This window comes from Takifugu rubripes, chromosome 16 (assembly GCF_901000725.2).
Source record: "Takifugu rubripes chromosome 16, fTakRub1.2, whole genome shotgun sequence".
Taxonomy (NCBI): domain Eukaryota; kingdom Metazoa; phylum Chordata; class Actinopteri; order Tetraodontiformes; family Tetraodontidae; genus Takifugu; species Takifugu rubripes.
In genome coordinates this window covers 4,732,946-4,751,854 of record NC_042300.1, presented here as the reverse complement: position 1 = coordinate 4,751,854, position 18,909 = coordinate 4,732,946, and the positions used below count along the sequence as shown (strand labels likewise).

At 47.4% G+C, this 18,909-nt stretch overlaps 2 protein-coding genes across 2 annotated transcripts; both read left to right on the top strand.

Annotated features, from left to right (window-relative positions):
- The first annotated feature begins 1,827 nt into the window (after positions 1-1,827).
- On the top strand, positions 1,828-6,704 carry LOC101068256 (26S proteasome regulatory subunit 4). The gene is made up of 11 exons (XM_003971455.3): positions 1,828-1,873; positions 2,321-2,374; positions 2,606-2,702; positions 2,876-3,000; positions 3,080-3,265; positions 3,440-3,568; positions 3,652-3,748; positions 4,866-5,055; positions 5,432-5,583; positions 5,856-6,010; positions 6,408-6,704. Exons 1-11 carry the CDS (start codon positions 1,871-1,873, stop codon positions 6,540-6,542), a joined length of 1,323 nt encoding a protein of 440 aa, XP_003971504.1. The 5' UTR covers positions 1,828-1,870; the 3' UTR covers positions 6,543-6,704.
- Positions 6,705-9,501: 2,797 nt separating this feature from the next.
- LOC101068488 (calmodulin) lies at positions 9,502-18,422 on the top strand. Its single transcript, XM_003971456.3, has 6 exons — positions 9,502-9,656; positions 13,014-13,044; positions 13,559-13,702; positions 16,236-16,342; positions 16,421-16,556; positions 17,144-18,422. Exons 1-6 carry the CDS (start codon positions 9,654-9,656, stop codon positions 17,170-17,172), a joined length of 450 nt encoding a protein of 149 aa, XP_003971505.1. The 5' UTR covers positions 9,502-9,653; the 3' UTR covers positions 17,173-18,422.
- The last annotated feature ends 487 nt before the right edge of the window (positions 18,423-18,909 follow it).

The following is an 18,909-nucleotide window of genomic DNA, read 5'->3' as shown; positions in this document are numbered from 1 at the left end:
TTATCCTGCTATAAATCTAATATGGTTTGGCAACGAGTTTGCATCTTCAGCTTAAATTATCAGTGAGCTCCAAATACTGCCATAAGGAGGTTATGTATTGTGAGATGGAACACATCACTGGTGCACACTGGAACATACAATCTCCTGCATGTTCACCTTATTCACAATTGTATAATAAAAACAGATTTTCGTACATTTACCACCCCCTCTGCTTGTAACTTCAATCTGAACTTTTCATTCATTAAGAGCCAATAGAGAAACATTGTATTGTTGATCTCAGTTTAAAAAATATCTAAAAAAAAAAAAAAAAGCTTAATAAACGAGGAACACAAAATCCAACTAAAAGAAATCCCAAAACACACCAAATTCTCAAGATTCCTGCTGAAACCACCACAACCTTGCAACATCACTCTGGCCAAGAAGAGTGTGAAGGACTGGGCTTTTAGGTCACAGGTGATTGATAATGATGTGGGGCAAGTGAGCGGATGACACACACGGAGCAGGTGGGTGGAGGTCAGGAGAACGAGGAGAGCTACACACAGCTGGGGAGAACCACAGGGGGGAGAGCTGAAGTGCAGAAAAAAATGAGACAAGGCAAATTCCTAGTCAAGTCCTCCAGTACAGGTCTGTCAATAACTGATATCACTGATATGGCTGCCATGGAGTCAGGAGATCAGAATGGTAGTGAAGTAATACAGACATAATCTTACACCCCAAACATGTGACTCATTTTAATACTGTGCACAGAATAATTATGGACAGAAATAGCTTAACCCGCCTTCACTCTTTGCTATGGAGACAGAATGTTATTTCAGTCAGAACACTCAGAAACACAAACTTTGATGATGCTGCTGTTCCTGCACATTAAAAACTGAAATCCTACCAAATAAGATTCAGATTATAATTCTGTACCCACATGGCTCATGCTAGAACACTTTATTAAATTAACATCATTAAGTTACATCACAAAAAACAGTTGTGAAAAGATGTTTAGCTCCTAACTGCTGAAATGACTCAAATAGAAAATACTTATTTTTTTAATTAGAATTAATTGTTTATCACCCATGAAAAAATATAGATCCATACTATCATCAACACAGTTGTGTGGGACTGGAGTGAACAGATGCTTAAATCTAACATCCAGGAGGGTGCTGTTATGATACTAATTTTCTTACTGAAGATAGAGCTTACAAATGCAATCATTTCTTGACCTTTCTCTTGTGTTAAAACATTATAAATGCAAAATTATTCACAGAGACTACTGTAATTCACACACTCCTCCTGGCTGCCAGTCAAGCTGCTAAGTTGTTCATCTGGAGCCAAACAGCATGATCTGTATTTGTCTCATATTATTGCTATTCTGATCCCCAGGAAGAACCACCTGGAGCAATTTGAGATATTAAAGTATCTTCCCTACTTGAACACGCAGCAAATGACCACAAGTTGCTTACTTCCAAATTTGTTAAAGATTTATTTTATACCGATATATTTTAGCCCAATGGGGTAATGTGTGCGCAAATCGACTGCAGTGGGGGGATATATGTTAATAAAATTCAGTTGGAAAGCTTGATTTAAATCTCCAGTGACTGAAGACGCTTCCCAAGTATAAAATTAGTACATGTACACTTTTAATACACTGAGTAACTTAGTTCAAAGGTTCAGCTGACGTCTGTTTTGGAAATACTTTGTCATAAAGACACATGCATAGTTTGTACATTGGTTCTTTTATGCTAAACTGTTCAAAATTAAAATATCTGACAATTCCTCGGGGTTGTCCTACAAGTGTTTATGTCGCGCGAATTTAGCTGCATATTTTTGTCGCCACCGCGTCGCCGTCCGCTGTGACGTCATTTTCAAGCGACAGGCAACAATGGTAAGTGAGCAAGCAGTTTTCCCTGCCGCTCGGTTTTAATTGTTTATTTAAAGCTATTATTCGCCAAATAATCCAACCACGACTATAAATATACCGATACGGGGACTGTTACAATTATTCCAGGGGCTGTTTCGGTTTTGAAGTGATGGCTACAATTAACAGTTTTATGTTAGCCGTTCGCTAGCGACGTCAGTTTTTTCCCTTCATTGGCAGGAGTCGTTGTCTAACATCTGCAAAAAAATATTTCCATACTGTCCAACCTTTCTTTAAATGTATATTATTTTTCGTATACAGTATTGTTGTTAGTCTATTTTAGGATTACACCGGCATGTCCTCGGTTATTACAGCGAATATTCTATACAGTATGAGCTATACAGCTAATCAGACAAGCCATAGTTAGGTAATTATTTCATTGTTTGTTCATTTAAAATATGTACATAATTCCAGGGTCAAAGCCAAAGTGGGGGCCATGGTCCTGGAGGAGGCAAGAAGGATGACAAGGTGAGAATGATACAGCCGCAAGCTAATGTCGGAACTAGCCGCGTTTTGTAATAATATTGACATTAACTTGTTATAAGCTTTTAGAATCTATGTGTTGATTCAAAATGACTGCTTTGGTGCTCTGTTTTACTTTCTCATCCTTCTGTTTTAAAACTGCAGTGTTTATTACAAACCACTGTTTTGGTCACTCGTGTACCGTTTTCCCACCTGTCATTTGGTTTATAATTGAAGGATAAGAAGAAGAAGTATGAGCCTCCAATTCCCACCAGAGTTGGCAAGAAAAAGAAGAAAACTAAAGGACCTGATGCTGCCAGCAAACTACCACTTGGTGAGAAATTTAGAAATGTATAATCTACCAAATTAGAGATGAGATGATGCTTTTTAAAAAAAAAATAAAAATCATTCAACATACTTGACTACACGATGCTTCTGATAAACTGTTCAAGTATTACAGGTTAATGAATTGGGCTTCTCATGTGCTGTTTCTGGTTTGGTTTTCAGTCACCCCTCACACTCAGTGCCGCCTCAAGCTGCTGAAACAGGAGCGAATCAAAGATTACCTACTGATGGAGGAGGAGTTCATCAGGAATCAGGAGCAGATGAAGCCTCTGGAGGAGAAACAGGAGGTCAGCCACTGCTTCGACGCGTCATGGCTAACTTTGTCTCATTATTGTAGCCACATTAATTCTTCTCGTTCTTCTAAAGGAGGAGAGGTCAAAGGTGGATGACCTGCGTGGGACTCCGATGTCTGTGGGCACACTGGAGGAAATCATTGACGACAACCATGCCATTGTTTCCACGTCAGTGGGATCGGAGCACTATGTCAGCATCCTGTCTTTTGTGGATAAGGATCTGTTGGAGCCTGGCTGCTCTGTCCTGCTCAACCACAAGGTACAGTGCCCTGAGATAGTGGAACAAACATTATTTTAGTGGAGACACCCTTTGTTTGAAAGAGGAAAAAAGCATGACAATTCTAACAGCACTATTAATGATTTTTCATGACATATTTGGGTTGTTTGCTGTTGATAGTGTAGAAGGCTCGCTCATCAGATGTGCTCTGTATAGGTTCATGCAGTGATTGGAGTGCTGATGGATGACACTGACCCATTAGTGACGGTGATGAAGGTGGAAAAGGCTCCACAGGAAACCTACGCTGACATTGGGGGGCTGGACAATCAAATCCAGGAGATCAAGGTATTTACAACATGTGCTAAAATAAATTGATCAAAAACTGGTATATATGATGGTTGCTGACTAGTTTAAATTTTTTTTTACAGGAATCAGTGGAGTTACCTCTCACACACCCAGAGTATTATGAAGAGATGGGAATTAAGCCTCCTAAAGGGGTCATCTTGTATGGGCCACCTGGCACTGGTAAGAGCTTTAAACCTGTAATGTAGTAAACAACCAGCTTTATTTATCACAGCTAACAGGAAGCGAACTTAAGCTTAAAATGAAATTTCCCAAAACTAGCAGCTTCTGGATTTACAACTGTCCCATCCGTCTGCTGCTGTTGCGTATGAGTGACAGTGAGTTTTGTGCAGTAATATAGTCAACAGAGTCCTCACAGCATGCAGAACCTGCATGTAAATGAGCTGTCAAGTTAAATACGGACGCATCAGCTGCTGCTTGATAATGTGATGCAGGTAATCAGCAAACCATTATCCACAGCTAGTGCGATGTTTCTGAGCTCCTCACATTCAGTCTTCTGTAATGACATGTATAATTGTCCACAAAGTAAACGATTTCACCGCTCATGTAGTTATGCCAGCTTGTTTGTTACCCGTTTGGTCTTTAGTATCAAGGCAGAGTTTATAAAAGGAATCCTCGGTTCCGCTCATGCTTGTCTACAGGAACAAGGGCAGGATTTATAAGCTTCGATGAGAAGCAGCACGTTCAGTACAAATGGCTGACTGTTAATGGAACGTCCAAATGTTCCAAAAGCTGCTCGTCTGTTTGGGCTCATAATGAGAATGAGCCTCCATGAAGAGTGCACTTCACTCTCGATAAACCCTTCAAACTTTATCCACAGCCTGAATCATACCTGTTTACTTCCACTGCTGTGATGGAGAGGGACTTCTTTCATTAATGTCACTACTTAAACCTGTTTTAATGTTGGACAGTTTTCTAAAAGACACAAAGCAATAACATCAAATCTACTCTTTCAGATGAAATGGCAGCTTCCAAAATCCCATTCAGTGCTATTAGCATTCAGAATACCCATTCAATATTTTTCTTTGATTGGGAAATACAATATTTTTATGGAAGAACACATGTGTGTGTTGGTGGGGGCAATGTTTCAAGATGAGGCAGCTTTTATAGGGTTGAGAGAACAGTCTGACCTTTTTTAGAGAATCTTTTTAGGGACACCGAGGTGCCTGGTAATGTTTCAGACTTCAAATTTCACATTCCATTTATAGAAAATAAACCAGATGTGTTGTTGTTCTGTTGGAAATCCAGGCAGAATTAACCCAAGTGTTGCTACATGCAGGCAAGACGCTGCTCGCCAAAGCTGTGGCCAACCAGACTTCAGCCACCTTCCTGCGTGTGGTGGGCTCAGAGCTGATCCAGAAGTACCTGGGAGACGGGCCCAAGCTGGTGCGGGAGCTCTTCCGGGTGGCAGAGGAGCACGCGCCCTCCATCGTTTTCATTGACGAGATCGACGCCATCGGCACCAAAAGGTAGTTCGAGCTGTTTCAGAAGCGGCGTGAGAGAGAGCATCAGCAGACTGTTGAGGCGTCTCAGATGGTGTTTGGATGTGAGGGCTGACGAGGTGTGAGCAGCTTTAATATGCTGCTTGTATTTATAGTCTTCACACAACAACACGCCGACTGCTGAGGTTCAGCAACTCCTAACAGGCTGCTTCTATTTTTAAAAATCTCAGATGTTCTCTGCTGAACTTTTTGGCTTTGCATGGACTTGTTTGGCAGTGGGTGTTCTGTAGAAGTAGCCTTGCTGTTAACCGAGTATGGCAAAGGCAGTGAACGCATCAGTGAAGTGGGTCGGAACACAGTGAGTTCCATAAGCTCTTCGGGTAAAGGTTTCTGTGTTCTCCAGGTATGACTCCAACTCTGGTGGAGAGCGGGAGATCCAGAGGACCATGTTGGAGCTGCTCAACCAGCTCGATGGCTTCGACTCACGGGGAGACGTTAAAGTCATCATGGCGACCAATCGGATAGAAACGCTGGACCCGGCCCTCATCCGACCCGGTGATGAGATTAGCATTTATTCATATTCATACATTTATCACGGCTGATGAGGCTGATTGTAGTTCACGCTCCAGAACCAGTTTCTTACTGCTGGCCCAGATGATGAGTTGCTTTTAAAATGTCCCCGTCTAAGAAACTTCCCCCTTTACTCTCATTATGAATAATGTATGAAAGAATTAATTGCATTAGCGCACTCTGCTTATTAATTCTAATGTTTTATTACATTACATGTAGAAAAATAATAATCCCCCCCCCCCCCCCCCCCCCTTCAGGGAGAATTGACCGAAAGATTGAGTTTCCGCTGCCGGATGAGAAAACCAAAAGGAGGATCTTCCAGATCCACACCAGCCGCATGACGGTAGCAGACGATGTCACCCTGGACGACCTCATCTTGGCCAAGGATGACCTATCAGGAGCAGACATAAAGGTGAGAGTCAGCCTGGCCTTGCATCGTGAGCTACCTTCCCAAACGGCCAGTTTGGTGAAGCATGTGGGAATAGCTTTATCCACGTTTAAACATCACATATTGGACAGGTGAGACGCTCGTCCTCAGCTTCTCTTTCTGGTCTCTATTGCCCCCCTGTGGCCTCAAACAGAACTACAGCATCTACCATAAAATGGCAGCTCCTGTAAATATAAATGTAAGAACATAAGTTTATAGTAGTCTTGTGGTTCCGCAGCTGATCCTCAGCATTATAACTACACATAGACTTGTTAGCTCTGTAGGTTTTACCTCCTGGCGGCTCTCAGGCAAGCGATTTCTATCTTTCTAAGTCATTGTATTTTTTGGGAGCACTAATCTGACGGTTAACTGTATCCTCCAGGCCATCTGCACAGAGGCAGGCCTCATGGCTCTACGCGAACGGCGCATGAAAGTCACCAACGAAGACTTCAAGAAGTCCAAGGAAAACGTACTATACAAGAAGCAGGAGGGCACGCCGGAGGGGCTTTACCTCTAACCGACACCTGTCTGTGGATGAGCGGGAGGAGGCAGCAGCCGTCGCCCCTCCAGAGAGTGTTTTGATATATTTTGCATGTCATGTGTTTAACCCTGCCCCCTCATTCTGTGTAAAAACAATGCATAAAAGGAGAGAAAAATAAATGTTAGTCTGTAGAAGGCTTTTGGCCTCTGGTTCTTAGAATATTCCAGAAGACCAAGGGGGCTCACACACATAGTTAACTAAAATGTCATTATTTAGAGGGAACATTTTCTTCCTCCTGCACTTAATATCTGCGTTAAACCCCAGCTAAGCTGCGTCTCGCTGCAGTCTGGACATCATTGATTTAATTCCTCTTGATGTGGAGCCTTGTGGAATTGAGTGCTCAGCAGAAAGTGGCCCCGTACAGCAGGCATCAAAACCACGTTGCAGGGCCTGAATGAGCACGGGGCTGCTGCTGTATCCCCCTTTGTAGAGAGTTGGGTGGGGGGCGACACTTGCTTTACTAAATGAGTCAGGCATTTCAACCTGCACATGCATGAAAGTACTTCGGAATTAGGCCTGATCTGTCTTATAAATCTCCCAGATCCTCAATAGTGTGGCTACAACAGGTTGAACTGGGCCTGAATCTGTGGAAAAGGACAACCACGTGTGTGTGTGTGTGTGTGTGTGTGTCAAGAAATTACCCTGTGTCTACTTATGTAACGGCCGTTTTTCCTGTTAAACGGGGCAAAACGAGCAAATTCAGCCGCACTGTCACGATTAGTTTCGGCAGATTAAGACGCCAACCAGCCCGACTCTCTTTAGTCAGCCAGCAGACGGAGCTGCAGAGACTTGCTCCGGCGGTGCCACATTAGCGGCGATCCCCGTTTAGGGCTGCTCTTCCTCAGCCTGAGAGGAGGAGGAAGGATGGATGGATGACTTGCAGACAAATGGATTCACTTTAAAGCCCAGAAAGGAACATACATAATGTGAATAATCTCCATGTCACATCATCCAACAACACTGTTAAACTCTCCAGAGATTTGATTATTTTTTAAATTGAAGAGACCTGGAGTCACATAAAAGAAGCCAAATACTGAATCTCTCCTCTCATTTTCCTATGCAGTTCAACAACACTCAGCAAGATGATGGGTAACAGTCAATTGCTACTTAAACTAGCAACAATATAGCATTAGATTGTATCGAATATGTCCATATCCTCCCTTTAAAATCGTTGCAATTAAATAAAAAACGACCCGGAAGGAGCAGAAACAAACATAACTACGATGAACAAGCCCGCGAGCCACGGTCTGTCTCCACCACGTGATCTCTTCCTGGTTACGTGTAACGTGTCCACTAGGTGGCGCTTCCGGGAGATGGCTCGTGGCACAGGGTGCAGCATTCATCCGTATGACAACAGAGATCTGATTCACCCACTTCTGCGTCGTCATTCTGCCCTAAAGTTGCAGCCGTGCTGCATTCAAGAGACACCGTTAGCTACCTCAGCTGAACTCTATAAATCGTCCAAATTCATAAAAGTTAAGCAGCGCGGTGTTGTAAATAAAAAAGCGCTGCTGTTTGGTTTAATCCACGAGAGTCTACCAGTGTAGGGAGCAGCCAATAGTAAATCTGCGCACTTCCCTACGTTTGCCCCGCACCAATGAAAACCCGTCGCATTTTTCTTCCGTCTCCGTCAAATAAATCCAGAAAAATAAACACACTGGGACGCTGACGGGAAAGGCGCTGCCAAACGTTACGTTCGTTTTCGTAAGTTTCTCCTATTTATATTTATTATATTTCCATCAAGTGCCACTGCCTGGTGCAATGCAGGTCCCGCGCAGCCAATCAGCATAGCGGACACATGCGGTATAATATTGCGGGTCTGCAGCAGCCAATCAGAGACCCCGATATAAATTGGTACAACAAACTCTCCAGTGTCAACCAGGCTCCCACCCTTTACTAAATGTATCCTTCCGCACTTGCAAAGTAGAGCCCTGGATAGGGGAACTACAAGTTAACTCATTTTCTGGAATATCTTAAAAGAAACAAAATGCACGTGACATGTTTTACAAATAAACATTTATGACTTGGGGAAAAAATATATTTTTGCAATGTAATCAAAGATCGCTCGCAACGTTTGGCTCTACATTTAAAGGCACAGTGTGCGATTTATCCAAGCCAACCGTTGAATGTTGCGCTAACAATTGCATCATAGGGCAACAGTAACACACACCGAGGAGTTAATTAATGTTGGACTTTTGCAAGGCGAATGTAATTATTATGCTTATAAGCATGACAATAATGCAGCTCGCCACCCTGTGACTTAGATTTTATACACATTTTAGAGCTGTGGCAGAATTCACAGTCAAGTTTTCTATAAAAGTAAAAAGTGGTAAAAGTAAACAAGTGATTGCACTTGACTGGTGGCATTTCAGCGAGTTTTCAAGAAAGTCATATAGGCTGGCGATGATTTAATCAAACCCACAGAACTAAACCAACACTGGTGCACAAATGCTGCTTTAAGGGTCTAAAAAAATCCTCAGCAAAACGAGGAAGCAACCAAAAGATGTTGAATCAACCAAAAGATGTTGAAGAAAAGTGAGTAAATATTAAAGCATCTTGAGAAAAACAGGAACTTAAACAGAAACTTTTTGTCATAGTTATGACTTAAAGACTGCATCCAGCAAGGGCGGTCTGTGTGAGTAGCCTCCAGATGATTTAAAAAGAAAAAAGAAAACTTTTAAAGGTTTGATCTCAACGTGTTCAACGTTTTCATGCGGACTTATTGGCGCGCCTAAGCCGCACCTAAGCCGAGGATGTTGTTTTGATAAAGTAAGCATGCCAGGCATGCACACTGGATTTTCAGAACAATCGTGTATGCAATATTTAGCATGCCCTGTGTGTACTGCGGGCGTTCTGGGCGGGTTTGATTGGCATGCGTGCAGCGGGAGGCCCGCGTTGCTGCAGCAGCCCTGAATTGAAATAAGGAAATGAGTGATCAGTGCCACCGCGGCGGAGGGATACACAGGCAATCCCCGTTCTGGCCGCGGCCAATATACTCGCTCCTGTCCCGTTAGTGGAACTCCATCTAAGGAACGACCGCACTCCTAGTCTGCCTCCACACACCGACAAGCACACAACTCATCCAACATGGTACGTATTGCCATTCATTCTTTGTAGTATGTCGAAAAGCGCTTTGGACGTGGAGCGGCGCGTAAAAGCGGCTGTGGAGCGGCGGCTTTTCTGGCCACTCTCCTTGACTCCGCTGACGAGCGGGTCTCTCGCATCGGATCCGGATCCGCCCGTAAAGCGCGGCTGTTGTGTTCCACAGGCTGTTTGGTGCAGTGTGAGGCCATAGGTTGCAGCTTATTTCTGGCCACCGGCGCTTCCCCCCCCCTTTTTTGCTGTCTAAAGTCTAAAGATGTTCGGTCCCGAGCGGGTTCCTCCATAACTGCGCAATTCTCCCGGCGTTATCGAGTCGATCGTCTATTCCAGGCCAGGCGGTCGCTTCACGGCTGCATGGCGCGGATCGAATTAAATTCTGGACCAGATTCGACGGTGCTGGGATCCCCTGGGCGCTATTGTGGGTCCGTACAGTAGAATTTGAACAGCCACATAGGCTGGAAGGTCGGTTTTACAGCGGCGCAGGCGTGTTCGCAAGCCCGTCAGCGGACATGTTTCCCAGCAGAGATGGCTGGAGAAAAAAGGTGCGCGATGTCGTTGCGTGGACGCGGTGGACCCGGGAATGGGGCTCCAGTTGGGGGGGGAGGCGAGCTGCTTTCGTCTGGCTTCCCGGGTTTTTTTTTTCTTTTTTTTATGTTGCACCATCCAGAGCCGAACCGTGCCATGCTTGTGAGGGTTGGGGGTGGGGGGTGGCAGCTACTGTATCTGGCCAGCTTGTTCCGCAACGGAATCGGGTCTTATTCTGTAATTACAAGATTACAATAAGGACACAGTGTCGGCTTGGTTTGGGAGAGCCAGTACGGCGAGCAGTCCTACATCTCACCACAGTCCACTGTGCTGGTCTTGGTTCCTGTCCACTATTTCTGTCCTGATTTGGTTGCTTCTTTGCACAACGCAAATCATGGGTTGGCTTTTTTTTCATGCAACACAAGCAGCTCCTGCAAAACAACACAACAGCTGTCAAGTAGCAGATGCACAATGACTGGTTTGAGAAGGCTCGTTCCTCCAGCAGGCCCACGGTGACTTGCAGAAACATTTGCACTTGGTCATCGCTCGCCGATGTCACCAGATGTCCGGTTGGGGGGCGGGGGGGGGGGGGGGGGGGGGCGCGTTCACGAGCACGCTAGAAGCTAACGAGAGAGGCGCCTTTCGACAGGCTGCGTCACACACACGGGGAGAACCTGGCGAGTGGAAACGATCTGAGAATCCTTTGATGATCAGCTCGATAGTTCGTTAATGACCAGAGGGAGTCTTTCTTCTGCTCCCCCCCCCCCCCCTCCCTCCCACACACACACACACACACACACCAGTGATCAGATATCCCATGTATGGTATTGAGTTTCACGTTGCAATACTGGACAATAGTGGCGTGTTAAGTCAAATGCTTATGGAGTAATCCAGCATCTCCAGGAGGTCCACAGAGCCCCCGGCGTATATCAGCGTGCCCGCTGAAGGGGAAACGGCCGCCCCCGTCGAGGTGGAAGTAGTGAATAAGTCGACCGCGCGAGTCCCTGTCTACTCTTACACTCTTGTTTGCTGGTGCATGTTTAGTAATTGGAAGGACATCTGATCCGCAACGCGATGAATAATTAATGTGCTTGTTGGTGTAACACCCAGCCCTGTCCCGTGTTGCCACACACAGTCATTAGACCATATGGCGGACCGGCCTCATCCGCGGGGCGTAACGAGGGCGGTGGCGCCCCCCCCCCCCCACGGTATGCAGCCTGGCCCCCTGGCGAGACGTTTGTTACCACCACGAAAAAAACAAGCGCGTGGCTTTTGTGGTTTGTGCTTGTAGGCAGTTGAATGAAAGTGTGTGTGTGTGTGTGTGTGTGTGTCACACCCATCTGCCAGAGTGACAGCTGCTCGTGCACCTTTCACTCCCCCACATTGGAGCGACTTCAGGAACTGTTTGGGCTCCTCGCACTGACCGCTCCACAATTCCAAAACTGCACAGTGGGCTGATATTGGAGAAGTTAATCACCGGCGTCCCCTATCGAGTGAAATGGCGTGAACATGACAACAAGGTATTACTGCTGCGCCAGTGAACCGGCCTCGAGGTCGAGCCGCCGCTGCCAGCGGGCACCTTCCAAAACCCCAACGTTCACACACACACACACACACGCGCGCGCACGCACGTCCGTCCCCTACAGGACAGGGATCCTGGCAGAGAGCAACCTGCCCACATGACACCACGGATGGTGAATCACAGGGAGTTTCCTCTGAACAGAAGAGCAGAAGGAAGAAAGGAGACATGTTGAGACGAATGATGCGGGTGGGGGGTGGAGTCCTGTTGGCTGAGATTCATATTTAAGGAAAAGGAGGCGGACGGGAATTGTAGAAAAGGGAGGGATGGGCCGGCAGCGATGGCTGTTGCACCTCGAGGCCCCAGCAGCTGGAGCCTGAGCCGGGGGGGGGGGTGTAGCAGTGAGTTATTAAAGCCCTGCGCCCAGCCTACTGGGACGAGACAACACGGGGACAGAAGAGGACAGCGGGGGCAACGCTGTAGGGTGAGGGGGGGGGGGCTCATCAATAGGAGGAACAGGCACAAGTGGAAGAATACTGGTCACGCTGTGCGGCGCGTTGGCATCAGCGGGGCGGTTTTGTCTCTTGACATTTTCTATTCTCGGAGAAAAACGCTTGCGAACGAGGGGGGAGGAGAGGAGAGACCGGGTTATCGAACGGCGTCAGAGTGCCGCTCAGGTCCTCTTCAGACCTCTCGCCGGCTGTATCGATTCATCAGATCCAGCCTGCCTTGTTTATGGGAGTTGACAGCAGCGCGTCCTGCCAGATCTTAACTGGATCCAGTGGTGATGTAACTAAATGATACACCACTTCCATTTATAATACTCACTCCCACCAAATATGGAGTTAATCAGGCTCGCCTTCTGTCTACACACAAACGCTGGAAAAATAACTGAGTGGCAGGCCTGAGGGTTAAAGGTGGAGGCGTGTCCTTAAATATATGCGTGCATGAACCCGCTTTGGAGAGACGGGTCGGGGACTCTCGATCAAGGATCAGCTCAGCCAATATCTCCCATCACAAACAGGGTAGCTGCCTGAGGAAAACAAACCACATCCCACGCATTCATACATCCCAGCGTAACTCCATCTAAATATTCTACCTGCCTCCATCCAACAAAACCCCTCCCAAAACACCTGGTCTGGCTCTAGAGACGCCACCCTAATGTCCTGGGTCCAGGACTCAGACACAACAACCTCACGATCCGCAGGTGTGCGAACGCTGTGGTGTTTGTTGAGGCTTGTGAAGGTGGAGGAGCGTCGCGTCTAACCTTGATTAAACCTGTGTCTCGTCTTCACCCGCAGGCTGACCAACTAACAGAGGAGCAGATCGCAGGTAGGAACTGAAGCCCCCCTCTTCCCCTCCACTTTTACGATATCGCCACAGGGCTGAGTCAGGTTTTCCGGTCTTCCGGGCGGCGTGAACGCTCCTGACAGCTCCTCCAGATGTTTGTGCGCCAGTTATGCAGAACAATGAAGGCAGATAAATTAGCAGGGACGTACTGGCAGCGTATTAGAGGAAAGAGTATTTAAAGAGGTGGTGAGTCATGACTGCAACTTGTGAAATGAAAGTAGTTTCCAAGGCAACTTCCCGAGTATTTTAAGTCTAGTAGGCTCTCCTTTTATGATAAATGCACGAGGTGAATAAATCTGGAGGCTGCACAGTCTCAGTCAAACCCCCTCTGTGGCTAATTAGATTATGCTAAGGTTTCGAGGCTAATGCCTTCCTCCTCTACCGGTTTCAGGGCCTGTGGTTTAGAAGCCTCGGGCAGAGCAGAGCGTTAGGTTCACGCTGCTGTGGAGCTTTTCCAGTCCCGCGGAGAGCTAACCTGCCACCCTTGCCTCCACAGAGTTCAAGGAGGCCTTCTCCTTATTCGACAAGGACGGTGACGGCACAATCACCACCAAAGAGCTCGGCACCGTCATGAGGTCGCTGGGCCAGAACCCGACAGAGGCCGAGCTGCAGGACATGATCAACGAGGTGGACGCTGATGGTCAGTGGTAAACGTAACGTCATCAGGAGCTCGGGCCTTCGTCCGCACAGGCAGCAAACGTTTACATCTGTTCGGGCGCTCGTTTTCTCTCCAGGAAAGCAAAACCATGTCCCACATGTTTCTGCTTCTGACTTCATTTAGCAGAAAAATTAATTAAAAAGATGAATAATCGCCAGTTAGGCGTTCATTTTATTCCCATTTTAGTCATCGGGAGTGATTAGTCTGTCCCCAGTGAGACGGCAGGCTTTCATATTTGGGTTAATAAAACGATGCATTTCATATCAGCAGTTTTCACTTTTTATGGTTTAATCAATCAAATGGCTGCAGCACATTAAACACGCTCGACGGCCCGGAAACGGCAGCGCAGCAAACTTTATTCAGCTGGAATTGATGTCAAGAGTTATTCTGCAATTGATTGGGTTTCCTAAATGATTATCTCTGAGCGAGCCGCGCCCTTTGAGGTGGATACACATTCGTGTTTTTAGGCCAGTCCAGAAATTCACATTAACATTTTTCCTGCATGTTTTCAGAGATAAAACCCTCTGTTACAAATACACCAGGGATTAGGCGCCGGTATCTCTTTCCTGCCCCGTTTCAGTGCACGTCGCCGCCGTTGTTGCCCACCTCCCCCCCCTCTTTCCTGCCAACTGTCCGAGCCAACTGTGCAGCCAGCTTACTGTCAGATGACGCGTCGGTGTGTGTGTGTCAGCAGTTTGGCGGCTGCACGCTCTCCTCCCTGACAGTCGACAGCGTCGGGACGTGGCTGCGATGTCTGGCATCGGTAGACGGGGAAAATATTCCATTCACCTGATGCAGACAGGGTCAGCTGCCACGCACCCGGTGCAATGGAAAAAGAGCGGAGGGGGGGCGGAGGCGGCTCCGATGGCAGCTCTGGGCCAGCGGTCCGTGAGCGGGACAATGGGTGGTGTCCACGTCTGCGGGGCCTTTAGCGTAGCGCTGCTCTGTCAGCTTATAGGATTTTTTTTTTAAAAAAAAGGAAACTCATCGATCGGGATAAATCAATTGCACTGCAGCTCGGCAGTCCCTTTATTGAAACATCCTCCCACATTCTTCAGCCTCCCCCTCCCCCCCAGTTACACCCAAGAGCGAGCGAGCGAGCATGCAAACACACACACACACATCGCTCACATCCTCCTGCTCTGCCTCCCATGGCTGATGCAATTTAGGTCAGACAGCAATGAAGCTAGTAATGGAAAATAAAAGTGGTTACATAAGGTCCCCGCGCGCTGCACATCCAGTACCCACATCGGCAGCCACGGGACGTCAGCTGGACCAATGAAAATCAGCTTTATTTACCAAACGACTGAAAAGAGGAGGGAAGGCTTTAGCCAGAGAGAAGCAGCCTTTGGGGTTTGGTTGGTTGTTAAAGCCGTCGCACACTTTGAGGATGAAGTGGATTAAAGCGCTGCTGTTCATCGTGGAGGCCCACAGATGCGCGGACGAGCTCACGACACCGGCCCGAAATGAGGGTCCCTACTGCTGGATTAGGAAGTGGAGAAGAATACCACCATCAAGCGATTTGAACTTCCTCATTACACAAGCCTCCTCTTCTTCCTGGAGGGAGGGAGGGAAGGTAGCTCCGTGGAAACGAGGATGACCACACACAGTTAAAGATGTCTGACCATATAGTTGGCGTCAGCACCTCTTATGTGTAATCGCACCGTCTCCCACTCGGTTCACTCCTTATATCTCCACTTCATATCTCCTTCATCTCTATTTTCCTCTCCAACCACCCACTCCCTGCCTCCCTCCCTCTTTCTCTTCTCTCTTCCTGCCTGTCTTCATCACCGTCTTCATCTGCCGTGGCTCTGGTTCTCCCTCGGTCACGGCGGCTGGTCTGAGGTGCATCTGGGTCCTTGTTGTATATCTGCCTTCCCTCTTTGCTGATTGTCCCCCGCAGATGATGGTTTTGCAGGCTCCCCTAGCCTCCCTCGCCCCCCAACGGCAGCGTGTGCTCCCCCAGCGCTGCTGGCTGTCTCTGTGTGTTAGTTAACAGGTCCTTGGATTGTTACCCTGGGCCACGGGATCGCCATCTGCCCCATCCTATTACTGCACCCATTTCCCTTCCGCACACATCCATTCTAGCATGCACTCCAAGTCCGCCCTCTTAGGCCCGCTCAGTCATCGGTTAATCTGTGTACAATCCCCCATCCAAGAGCTAATCCCCCCCCCGGGTATGTTGCCCTTGCCGACACTGACCTTCACTTTAATCCCGTCACTTTTTAAAATGTATTTAATTGCAACACTCTGTCGCACAGCCTTCCGCCACCTTCATCAGCGGTACCAGCAGAATCACCCCCCATGCCCCCCCCCCCCCCCCCTTCCTAAACAGCTAGACCCCCCTCCAAGTTGGTGTGATCCCTGCTAATCCCGTCTGGACAGAAACGTGGATATTGATTCATGGATATTGTACTGTGGGCGATATGCGTGGCTAAATGCCCATTTTCAGTCTTGCTCTACTGGTAATGGCGGCTTCTTGCTAACGAAACGTGTCATCGATCACCCGCTCCAGGTAACGGAACCATCGACTTCCCAGAGTTCCTGACCATGATGGCTAGGAAAATGAAAGACACAGACAGCGAGGAAGAGATCCGCGAGGCTTTCCGGGTATTCGACAAGGTAGGAAGAACTGCGACGGCGCACGCCGCAGTGCGGTTGGACGCCGCCTCAGAGTTGACGTTTCTGACCACGTTTCAGGACGGAAACGGCTACATCAGCGCCGCGGAGCTCCGCCACGTCATGACGAACCTGGGGGAGAAGCTAACGGACGAGGAGGTGGATGAGATGATCAGAGAAGCAGACATCGACGGAGACGGCCAGGTCAACTATGAAGGTAAGACAAAGCTGGACGTGGGGGGGGGGGGGGGGGGGGACGAACGGAAATAGCTCCAGTTTCTAGGCCACGCACGGAGCTTTGATTAAAACCAGGGGACCGGATCACTCTGTATTCAGAGTGCTCCTCTCAGGGTGACTTTCGGATGAGCTGGCTGCAGATATCAGACACTGGACAGGAGCTGTAGATGGAGAGAGCTGGACCAGGGACGCGAGGGGACCTGACATCCTCCCCAATCAGCATCACGCGCGCCGCAACCTTTCGCCCTTCCTCCCTCTCCTCCGTGCAGCATGACTCCAGTCACTCGCCCGGTTTCTCGAAGGCTGTTGCTACGTTACCGAGAGCGGCGTCCTGACTGGGGCGGCCTCGGGATCCTCCCGTTAGCCGCATCTGTAAGCAGGAGGCGGGAGCTGTTTAATGAGATGAGCGTGGAAGCTGTTTTAAAAGGGGACACCAATTAGGATGGGCGCCATCCGAACCTGCTCGGCTTGATTAGAGGAGTTAGCAAAGCGCTGAACCGTTTAGCAGGTGAGCGCTCCTCGGCCCGCCCTAAACGCCATGTCCTTTTGTCTTTTGTCTCTCCGCAGAGTTTGTACAGATGATGACCGCGAAGTGAAGCCCGCCGCCTCCCGTTCCACCCCCCCACCCCCTTAGGAAAAAAAAAAGAAAAAAAATCTAATGTTTTACTTACCTCTTGGAAAAAAAGAAAAAAAAGTTCATTTATTCATACTGTTTCTGTATAGAAAATAATTGAATGTTGAAATAAAATACCCTTCTGTCCACACGGGGAAATATATATATGTGTATATATATATATATATATATATATATATGTATGTATATATATATGTATGTATGTGTATATATATATATATATAAAAATATACAAAAACATCTGCATGAAAATGACAGTTAGTGATCCTGTCCCCCCCCCTCCCCTTTCCCAGAGACCAGTTTAGCATCAGTACTTAACAAGTAACTAATAACAACAAACCCTGTAACGACAACCTTCAGACTAAAGCTAAAGCATCTGTCGAACTCTCCGGTTCCATTTGCTCGTGGTCGATGTCTGGGCTGGCCATCTCTTCAGTTCTCCGTTCTTTCTGTTTTTCGTGCATGCGGCTTGTGACCGGAGCATTACCCCCCTCCCCTCCCCATCACCTCCTCCGGGCTACCAGAGCGTGCTGATTCCACTAGAAGCTGTCCTCTTGTTGGTTTGGTACAGTTATTTTTTTTTTTCTTTTGTATTTGGAGAGGATCCCTGTACTGTTAACGATGGCGGAATAAACCAGGCTCTAACTCAAGCGTTTAGGCAGAATGGGACTTAATTGTATGCTAGATAAAAAGAGAAAAAAAATGTACAAAAAATACATTTTCAAAAATGTTTGGCATGTTCTGTTGTTTTTGTTATTTGGACAGCCATCTATAGTAGTCGTGCGTCCCGCCCTCAGCGCAGGGAGGACTTTAAGTCTTACGGTGAGCTTTCTGATTTATTTTTTTTTCCATCTTTTTCGTTACTATTTTTCTTTTCTGCCGAGACGGAGTGTTCTCTTTTCCTCCGAGAGAGAATCGCTGGCCTTCACTCTTCTTTTTTTCGTCTTCTGTTTCTCGACCCGGACGGAGCGGCGAAGGGGGTGCGCCCGCCCCTCCTCGCAGGCTCCTCATCCGGGTTCAGTTTACATTCATTCCAAGTTGTACATGCTAGTCTTTTTTTTTTTTTTTTTTTTTCAAATAAAAGTCCATGAACTTTATCATGTCTTATGTCCTTTTTCTAATTATTGTGCAAAGTTCTATATAAGGGCAGCATAACGAGTCTGTATGTTGTTTACCGACCAGACAAATGTGTCAATAATAAATGATTCTGAGCACTGATCTCCATGTGCACCCTTATTTGCTGATGTCTAGCAGAGGAAAGAAAGGACGCGCACGCCGTGGACGCGCACGCACGTCTCTGACGCCTCACTTCTCTCAAGACCCGACCGGTCGCTAGGCAACAGGAACATGCTGTAACCGGGATGTTGAGGGTTCTTTTTTTTTTTTAATGGCAAGTGGGAGTTTGAATAAACCCTCCTGCTTATGCCAGCGGCTCCATGTTGGCCTGTCCTATTAAGGCAAACCAGGCCACAACCAGGCGAGAGCGGCGTGCGCTTTCCCCGACAGCAGAGGCCCCCGAGAATACGAGCTAAAAGTGTTAAAAAAAAAAAAAAAAAACAATCAGGGAAGAGCTGCGTGGTTTTACTATATTTGGACTGTAATTTGGCCGTGTTTGGAGAGAGACGGAGAGGCTGACGGCCCTGCACCCACCTACAGAAGCCAACGCTTCTGTCCACCGCAGACGCGCGTTCCACCTTGT

Coding starts and splice junctions, on each gene's coding strand:
- LOC101068256 (XM_003971455.3), top strand. Junction 2,703..2,875: donor TGCCAGCAAACTACCACTTG/GTGAGAAATTTA, acceptor TTTGGTTTTCAG/TCACCCCTCACACTCAGTGC. Junction 5,056..5,431: donor GACGCCATCGGCACCAAAAG/GTAGTTCGAGCT, acceptor TGTGTTCTCCAG/GTATGACTCCAACTCTGGTG.
- LOC101068488 (XM_003971456.3), top strand. Junction 16,343..16,420: donor CTTTCCGGGTATTCGACAAG/GTAGGAAGAACT, acceptor ACCACGTTTCAG/GACGGAAACGGCTACATCAG. Junction 16,557..17,143: donor CGGCCAGGTCAACTATGAAG/GTAAGACAAAGC, acceptor GTCTCTCCGCAG/AGTTTGTACAGATGATGACC.